Source organism: Pipistrellus kuhlii, unplaced genomic scaffold (assembly GCF_014108245.1).
Source record: "Pipistrellus kuhlii isolate mPipKuh1 unplaced genomic scaffold, mPipKuh1.p scaffold_m20_p_23, whole genome shotgun sequence".
In the NCBI taxonomy this organism is placed as follows: Eukaryota; Metazoa; Chordata; class Mammalia; order Chiroptera; family Vespertilionidae; genus Pipistrellus; species Pipistrellus kuhlii.
Window position 1 is genome coordinate 2,320,393 of NW_023425522.1, and position 9,412 is coordinate 2,329,804.

Sequence of the window (9,412 nt, forward strand, 5' to 3'; positions counted from 1 at the left end):
ATATTGCCTTCTCTTTAATGAAACTTCACTATTTTTCATCTTAAAGAGGGAGGACTGGTAATAAGTCTCAGTAAATAAACACTGTTCAGTCAGGAGGTAATAATATATTTTTTAAAATTATCCCTAAATTTTTCTCATCCCTGATATCTGAAGAGAGACTGTTTCCTTTTGGCTTGAGTAAAGAATAAATCTGAAAGAGATTTGTAATTGGAATGATACCCCAAATTTTATTCCAGTGTTTTCAACCAAAACAAGTCACTCTCTTACAGGGTTTACACTAACCATTGTGATCTTAAAATTGTAGCCTTCTGTGCAGAAAGGAACCTTCATTCAGTGTCTCTGTTCCTTGTTTATGGTGAAAGGAGGTCCAGGTAGAGCAGAGAACGTGGCTTGCTCTGAGAACCACAGAAGCCATGGGCAGGTGGGAGGCAGTTCTTGGGCGGGGGAGGGTGGGGGGGTTGGGGGGGGGCAGTTGGCTAGGTTTGGAACTCTTTCCCACCAGGTCATTAAATGGGGATTAGAGAAGATGGAAACTATCCTGCTTTAAAACACCCTACATGTTCAGTCTAAAGTAGAGCATGCTTGGAGACCATGGAGAGATAGAGTGAAAGGGAGTGGGCTGGAGGATCATTGAGGCAGGAACCTCTCCCACTAAAGAGTTTTCCACATCCCCATCACAGCAATAGAAACATGGCATTTGGATGCCAAGCTTAAAACAAGGGTAAATTTCAGAACCTAACTATCATGCAAAGTACCTAAGCCTTCTTCCTAGAGCATCCGAGGTGCTTGGCACTCACTCCAAGAATGGAAATTCTTTAAAAAGTATTTTAATTCCAAAAGCAAAGTAATTAGAACATATGTGCCCTGGGCCCTAACTGGTTTTTGGCTCAGCGGATAGAGTGTTGGCCTGTGGACTCAAGGGTCCCAGGTTCGATTTCGGTCAAGAGCATGTACTTTAGTTGCGGGCACATACCCAGAAGGGAGTGTGCAGAAGGCAGCTGATTGATGTTTCTCTCTCATTGATGTTACTATCTTTTTATCCCTCTCCCGTCCTCTCTGTAAAAAATCAATAAAATATAAAATAAAATAAAATAAAATGTTTAAAAAAGAGTCAATGTATTAAAAAAAAAAAGAACATATGTGCCCTGTTCATATTTAATTAACAACAACAATAACAACAACAACAAATAGTTATAGTAGGCCCTGCTGTATGGCCTACTATCCTACACTCTTCAACAACCTACAGCCCCTACTGGCACAGTAATTTCCTGGGGAATTTTCCTTGGCCCAGGACTGGACAGGACAGTAGTTGGCATGCAGATCTGGAGGCCGGGAGTGTTGGCCTTCATGATCCTTTTCTGGGCAATCTTGTTTTCATTCCAGGATGGTGATCAACACAGAGAGCCAAATTCTCACATTCCAGTTTGAGAATATCAAGTGGCAGTACTTCCAGGAACGGACCAAACAAAGAAAGTACAAGGATAAAGAGGATAGGGAAGATAACCTCCTGGAAGTCATCTCCAAGACTAGCACCCCGATTCCCAACGTGGGGAGCTCCATGTCCAGTAAATATGTGGTGGCCCAGGAGTCCACGATAAGTAAATCTCAAAGGTCCCGCATTCAGCTAAAGGGAACCAGGACACCGTTAGGTAAGAGAACTGACCATCAAAGTGGTACCCAATGGAGCAGGTCCTGGGCTTCCAGGACTAGTTTCTTTGTGGGATATTTTGTCCAGTGGTTTTTTGATTATATAAATTCCACCTTTAAGAAAGGTGGGAGCAATTTTCTTTGATTCACCAATTTGTTAGCCAGCTCAAGGTAACTTCCTGATTTTCAAGGCCTAAGTTTTCATATTATTAGTATCTTTGTAAAGTAGCTAACATTAGCCTCTAATACTTGTCATTAAAACAAAGAGCAAGCAACCAATATCTTCCCTCCACACCCTCTAGCCAAACATATGGTACATAATTATTTTCTTAGGACAAAATCTATACTAATAAAAGGGTAATATGCTAATTAGACTGGACGTCTTCCAGGCATCCTTCTAGATATCCTAACAGACATCCTTCTGGCCAAAGCCACAGTGGTGGGGGCCGAGACAGAGGCGGTTAGGAGCAATCAGGCTGGCCAGGGAGAACAGTTAGGGGTGATCAGGCAGGCAGGCAAAGAGGTTAGGGGCAAACAGGCAGGCATAGGCAGTTAGGGGCAATCAGGCAGGCAGAGGTGGTTAGAGGCATCAGTCAGGCAGGTAGAGGGGTTAGAGGTAATCAGGCAGTCAGGCAAGTGAGCAGTTAGGAGCCAGCAATCCTGGATTGTGAGAAGGATGTTCAACTGCTGATTTAGGCCTGATCCCACAGGGCAGTCAGATATCCTTGGAAGGGTCCTGGATTGGAGAGGGTGTAGTTTGAGTTGAGGGACGCTCCATGAATGAATTTCATGCACAGGGTCTCTAGTTCTATATAATAAAAGGCTAATATAAAAATTGACGGAATGGCGGAATGACCAGTTGCTATGATGCACACTCACCATCAGGGGGCAGACACTCAATGCGGGAGCTGCCCCGGGGTGGTCAGTATGACAGAAGCCAGGCTCATGACTAGCTAGTGCATCATGAGCAGCAGTGGCAGGAGCGGGTCTAAGCCATTAGTCAGACATCCCTTGAGGGCTCCTGGACTGCGAAAGGGCGCAGGCCAGGCTGAGGGATGCCCACCTCCAGTGCACAAATTTTGTGCACCAGGCCTCTAGTCTTATATAATAAAAAGGTAGTATGCAAACTGACCATCACTCCAACACACAAGATGGCCTCCCCCATGTGGACACAAGATGGCCACACAAGATGGCTGGCAGGGGAGGGCATTTGTAGGTGATCAGTCCAGAAAGGGAGGGCAGTTGGGAAGGACCAGGCCTGCAGGGGATGGCAGTTGGGGGGGGGGGGATCAGGCCTGCAGGTGAGGGTAGTTAGGGGTGACCAGGATGGCAGGGAAGGGCAGTTGGGGGTGATCAGAACTGCAGGGGAAGGCAGTTAGCAGGGACCAGGCTTCAGGGAAGGGCAGTTGGGGGGCACCATGCCTGCAGGGGAGGACAATTAGGGGCAACCAGGCCTGTAGGGAAGGACAGTTGGGGGTGGGGGGTGGGGAGGGGACCCAGGCCTGCAGGGGAAGGAAGTTGGGAGGGACCAGGCCTTCAGGGGAGGGCACTTGGGGGGCACCATGCCTGCAGAGGAGGACAGTTGGGGGCATGAGGCCTGCAGGTGAGGGCAGTTGGGGATGACCAGGCCTACAGGGAGGGACAGTTAGGGGCAACCAGGCCAAGGGGAGGGCAGTTAGGGGCAATCAGGCCAGTAGGGGAGCAGTTAAGCGTCAATGAGGCTGGCAGGCAGAGGTGGTAAGGGGCAATTAGGCAGGCAGGCAGGTGAGCAGTTGGGAGCCAGCAGCCCTGGATTATGAGAGGGATGTCCAACTGACCATGTAGATCTGATCCTAGCAGGATCAGGCCTAAATGGGAAGTTGGATATCTCTCAAAAGGAGCCTAGATTGGAGAGGGTGCAGGCTGGGCTGAGGGACATCCTAGTCACTGGCCTCTAGTATTATTATAAAGCAGAAGAAAAATGTTCTTTGCCGAATGTATTACCTCTACCCCTGATAATGAGAACATGCATACCTGGAAAATATTAGTTTTGAAGCTGGTACCTCTGTGTGTGTGTGTGTGTGTGTGTGTGTGTGTGTGTGTGTGTAAGTGTGCAATGGAGTGGCATGACTCATGCCATTTATAAGACATACAATGAATAAATTGTGTATTATTAACCTATATTTGGTTTGTGAAGTTGGATCCATAGATCACCTCCAAGAATGTAGCACTGCAAATGGTCAGCTAGGAAAGAGGACGGAGAGTTTCAGATAATGCTTAGAGCTCAATAATCAGTAGGTGGGGTGATCAATCCTTAGGCTCCAGGTGACTTCCTAGGTTCATATGACAAACAATAAGATGATGGTTTGGGTGAAAAACAATCAAATTATCAGCTATGCCCCCATTATTCAGGCTTAATTGAATTATGCACTTACTATGTGTTGTTTTTTCCCCCCATCAATCTTAATTTAGCAGAGTCATTAGAGTCCCCTCAAAGTCAAGTTAAGGTAAAATCACCCCGAAGAGATGGAGACAGCAAAATTAAAGTGAGTCCTGTTTCTAAGGAAGCCATTAGCTTGGATGGTGTGCAGGAGAGTCTGGAAGCAAAACCCCTTACAGGAGGTAAGATGAGCACTGATGTTTTGTCTCATTGGCATGCTTCAACTCTCTATCTCTCTTTCTCTCCCCCCCTCCCTCCTTCTCTCCCTCTCCCTCTTCCCTCCTCCTGCCCCCCCCCCCCTTTTCTCAGTCTAATTTTTCAGCAGATCATTAACGTTGCTTATCTGAGACTTCAGAATGGAAAAAAATGCCTGGCTTTTCCTGAGAGTGATTGGTTTTACTTAATTGTCTACTTAAGAACTTGAGTCCACGGAGTGAGAACCTTTGTAAGAGCTAAATTTGGGCTCATAGTGTGACTCCCTTCCCTGCCATTCAGCCTCCTCAGTTCTTGGATGGTTAAGTCATCAGTCTGAGTGATGAGGATCAGAAGAAAGAAGAGGAAGTTGCGGCTGATTTCAGAGGGTGTTTTAGGGATTTCATAAGGAAAGAGATAGATTTGGGGACGGGTGCTACGTATATGAGATAAGGAGATAAGCGAGAGATGGGGAAGGGGCTTTTAAGAAGAATCACTGGACAGCCACAAAGAGTGTGCCCCTTTGTTGTTTTTGAGGAACTTCGATAAAGATGTAAAATGCCTTTCAAATAGTTTGGTTAATACAACAGCACTTCTTTGAATCAAACTCCCTGTAGATTCTAGTTTCAAGGTGAGGGGAAAACAATTAAGTTTTAGAAGGGCTCTACTAACTGTGGGCATCTTTGTATGTACCTATGTCTGTGTCCCCATGTAGATGTATACCTGTAGTGTAAAATCTTAGGAAGGGCTTTGCTGAGCCAAAGGATAACTGCATTTAAAAACCAGAAAAAATATTGTCATGGTGGTTCTTTAAAGATGATGTATCAATTTACCATCCCACCAAGAATGCATGAGGACCCCACTGCATGCATGTCAACAATCTAGCATTTCCTCTCCCTCTCTCTCTCTCTCTCTCTCTCTCTCTCTCTCTCTCTCTCTCTCTCTCTCTCTCTCTCGTTAATCCTCACCTGGGGATATTTTTCTATTGATTATAAGAGAAAGTAGAAGCCAAGGGGCTAGACAGAGAAACATCAATGTGAGAGCGACACATAGGTTAGTTGCCACCCAAACATGTCTTGACTGGAGATAGGGATTGAACCTGTAACTGAGGTACATGCCCTTGATCAGAACAGAACTTGAGACCTTTTCATCTGCAGGCCTACCCTCTACCCACAGAGCCAAACCGGCTAGTGCTATCTATCATTTTGCACTTGCTTGTAACATAAGAAAAACTGGTCTTTGCCTTTCTTCAAGAATGATCACTAACAAACTAAATGTTCATCAGTGAGGAATGACTAATAATGAAAAAATATATATTATGCAATGTTACACAACAGATAAAATTGTATCAACGAGGATCTATATATATTGACTTGGAAAGAAATCCACAATATATTATTTTTTTATTTTTTAAATATATTTTATTGATTTTTTACAGAGAGGAAGGGAGAGAGATAGAGAGCCAGAAATGTCGATGAGAGAGCAACATCGACCAGCCGCCTCTTGCCCACCCCGTACTGGGGATGTGCCTGCAACCAATGTACATGCCTTTGATCGGAATTGAACCTGGGACCCTTCAGTCCGCAGACCGATGCTCTACCACTGAGTCAAACTGGTTTTGGCCACAATATATTATTTTAAAAAGACAAGTCAATAAACAAAGAGTTATCACAATTTTTATAAGAGGAGAAAAAATTGTGTGGTTTGTCACACATGTACACATATAGGTGTGGAATGGTTTGTTCTGGGATTGAAAGGAGAGTGGGGAAGATTTTGACATCTTAGTTTTATTTTGTTTTATATGTTTTCATACAGTATTATTTAATTCACAAAGTGAAAGGGAGATATATCAAGTTTTATTCCATCCTAATATGTCCATACACAAACATCTTGGGATAAAACCATATGGTCAAGGAAGATTATATGCTTTGCACATGGTCGCATTTTATTTGCTAGTTATAGATTGCTATAGTTGGTGGTACAGACTTTTACTTGCTGGGTCAGACTAAACAAATGACTTCTACTTTTCATGACTCAGTTATTCCTTTCATAAAATGGGAATACTACTTTCAGTGTATCCATGAGGTATTGTAGGGGTCGAAAGGCTCAACTGAGATGTGATAGATTTGCTCACCTGTAAAGACATTCTTAACTCAGATCTTAGGCACCTTGGTCTTGACCATGATCTAGTGTGACAGGATGAATCTCTGGTTCTTGTCAGCAGCTTTTGGTTCTGCTGCATTTATGCAGAACAAACCTATTCATGAACTGCCTTTCAGTCTTGCTGTGATATTTAGCATTTCCCAGGGATAAAGATAGTTTTGACTTTAGAAAATAGCCAAAAATCATTTGGAGTCAAATTTGATTCATAAGATGGTAATCCAATTTTGTCATTCAATTTTTCTTTAAAAACAGGTATGTTACTGTGAATTTATAAGGCCTATTTTGTGTGTATTATAAATGAGGTATGACATTTCAAAATATGTGTGGAGCATTGGATTACATATGTTCCCTTCAAAATATGCATATCTAGAGGTTAATGCACATGTACACACAAGTACTAGCATATTTGTTAAAGACTTGTTGTATTGAATATATCGTAATTTCTGGTATCATGGGGGATTTTTGCCCACATGATGGATGACATGTCCATTGGGCAACAAATATGTTTTATTTGTCAGAATAAATTAGAACACATTTAATTTTCATGCTTAAATACTTAATGCTTTTCATGGGACACTGATTTATTTTTTCTTTTCTTTTCTTTTTTTTTGAAAAACTAGATGATACAGAGAGAGTACCAAAAAAAGGACAACTGGAAACTTCTGGATACCTGCCCAAACAGTCAATCAAAAAATCCTGGAAAATCTCTATGTCGCCCGACCGGTTCCTACTGACAGTTAATGCCCTGCAGCAAGCCCATAATTCAGGGAAGTATGCCTATCCGCATAGGGTCCAGTCCGAAGTCATTGATGTTTGGGAACCTTCAATTTCACACCCAAGGAAGGTCATAGGCTTCAAAGGAAAATCATTACAACATGCCGTTGACCGTTTGAGAGCCATCCACCCTTCTACAGATGTGAAAGAAACCAGTATTTCCCTTGAAATCCAAAAACTGCAGCCCAACTTGAAGAACTCTCTGCACCATTCCCAAATTCAGTCTACCATACCCCAGCCCATGATTATCCGCTCCAGCTTAGGTGAAGACCAAGTTGCCAGTTCCATTGGCCGGGCAGTACACAGCTTCAGACCCTTAACCAGCAGGCATGTCATTAAGGCAAACCGCATGCTGGCTCCGCAAGTAGGCAAGACAACCCAGCCTGTCAAGAAAGAACGGCCTTGCTACTGCATGGCCCTCGATCCATTTAGAATGAACAGCGACTTCATGCTGTTGACTGTGAGGGAGGAGAAAGAATACGAGGAAGCCAAGCTGAAAGAATATCAGGCCACAAAGCCCACTGGAGTGGTCAACCCAGAAAAGGCCAGAAAAGCTGCATGGATCAGGAAGATCAAAGGCCTGCCCATAGATAACTTCATGAAGCACGGGAAAACCGCAGCCCCTGAACTTGGTCCAAATGTTTTTATCTGAACCAGCCTTGTGAGATTACAATGTCTTGCAATAAAAAGGAAGCAAAGTAGACATTGGTGTTTGGCTTATTTTATCGTAGTGAAGTTGGGATGACAGAGGGAGGGTGCTTGCTGTCAGTCAAACCTGGGAACAGAAATAAATGGCGTCAATGCAAGCCTGTGAAAATCTGGGAATACATAATCCCCAGGAACTCACTCTCTTGGCTCGTGGGGCTCTCTTGGCTCGTGGCTGCTTCCTTGCATTTGTCCATGTTTCCTCCATAGCCACCGTGGCCCTGCGGACCGCACACGCAGTGGACTGATAGACTGCGGATGGGAATACAAGCTAAGCTAGCCTGATGCTGGACTGGACACTGCTCCAAGGTGGAGTGAAACTCCGGACACTGGCCGATTCCAGCTCTGCTGAGGCCACAGCTACACGGCTTCCTTGGTGGGACAAGGGGACATGGGACCTTGGAAACTCGGGGGTGTAATTCCACAGAAACAAAGCTTTGTACAGTATCTCATCCTCCCATGAGAGTCTCAGAAAATTCCTTTTCTGGGGAAATCACAAGAAGCTCTCTCCCACCAGCAACAGATGGAGATGTGGAAATCTCCCTACCTCTAACAGTATCAGGGTCCAGGCAGGTAATTTGGAAGAGTGCAGGCCACCACTGGAGAGAGCAAGCCCCATCCAAAGGGGACTGCTCCTACTCAGTGGCTCAGCATGGCCACAGGATGCTGTCAGATAACAGAAAATATATATTGGCTTCTGCCACTCATACCTGGCATAGCTCTTGAAACCTTTGTAATTTCCCAAGCAATATGAATACTAGGAATAAATATCTTTCGTTCTAATATTTGTCTTTAACCCCCTCTTTGGCACAGAGATCTTGAAAAACCTTTTAATTCCTAAGTGATATCAGCACTTAGTGTTCTAATGATGTGGCTGGGTGGTCTCTTGTCACCAGAAAAAACAACCCATGAGGTTTGGAAGGAGAGGCTGGAAATGGAGTTAACCATTAGACATGCCTGCATGAGAAAGCTCCATAAAAACCCCAGTAGCAGCGGGTTTGGAGAGCTTCTCTGTTGGTGACCTCATCCACATCCTGGGAGGTGACACACCCACCTCCACAGAAGCTCCTAAGCTCGGACCCTTGCAGACCTTGCTGTATGTGTCTCCATCTGGCTCTGGGTGCTTTTTTTGTTTTGTTTAATAAACTGGTAACTGTAAGTAAGTATTTCCCTGAGTTCTGTTAGCTGCTCTTGCAAGTTAATTGAACCCAAGGAGAGGGATCCTTGCAACCTCTGATCTATAGCTGGTTGGTCAGAAGCTCAGGTGAGAATTGGGGCTTGTGACTGGCAGCTGAGTGTGTGTGTGTGAAGAGAGAAAGAGAGAGAGAGAGAGAGAGAGAGAGAGAGAGAGAGAGAGAGAGAGAGAGAGAGAGAGAGAGAGAGGGAGAGAGAGAGAGAGGGAGAGGCTGGTGCTGCAGAGAATTGCTTGATGTAGAGAAAAACCTCGACATATTTGGTGACAAGAAATGAAGTGTTTTATATGAGTAGTGAAGAAGACACACAGGAGAGAAA

At 44.4% G+C, this 9,412-nt stretch overlaps 1 protein-coding gene across 6 annotated transcripts in view; it reads left to right on the forward strand.

Moving 5' to 3' along the window:
* FBXW10B (F-box and WD repeat domain containing 10B) overlaps nucleotides 1–7,898 on the forward strand; it is a 37,650-nt gene extending 29,752 nt beyond the window's left edge. For 4 of the 6 annotated variants that reach the window (XM_036452166.2, XM_045586514.1, XM_045586516.1 and 1 more), the window contains 3 exons: nucleotides 1,384–1,649; nucleotides 4,099–4,248; nucleotides 7,042–7,898. In XM_036452166.2, coding sequence (XP_036308059.1) covers nucleotides 1,384–1,649; nucleotides 4,099–4,248; nucleotides 7,042–7,847 — 1,222 coding nt within the window. In that variant the 3' untranslated portion in view covers nucleotides 7,848–7,898. The remainder of the gene's footprint in view (nucleotides 1–1,383; nucleotides 1,650–4,098; nucleotides 4,249–7,041) is intronic. The other 2 variants (XM_036452164.2, XM_036452165.2) reach the window with 2 other exon arrangements.
* Nucleotides 7,899–9,412: the final 1,514 nt, after the last annotated feature.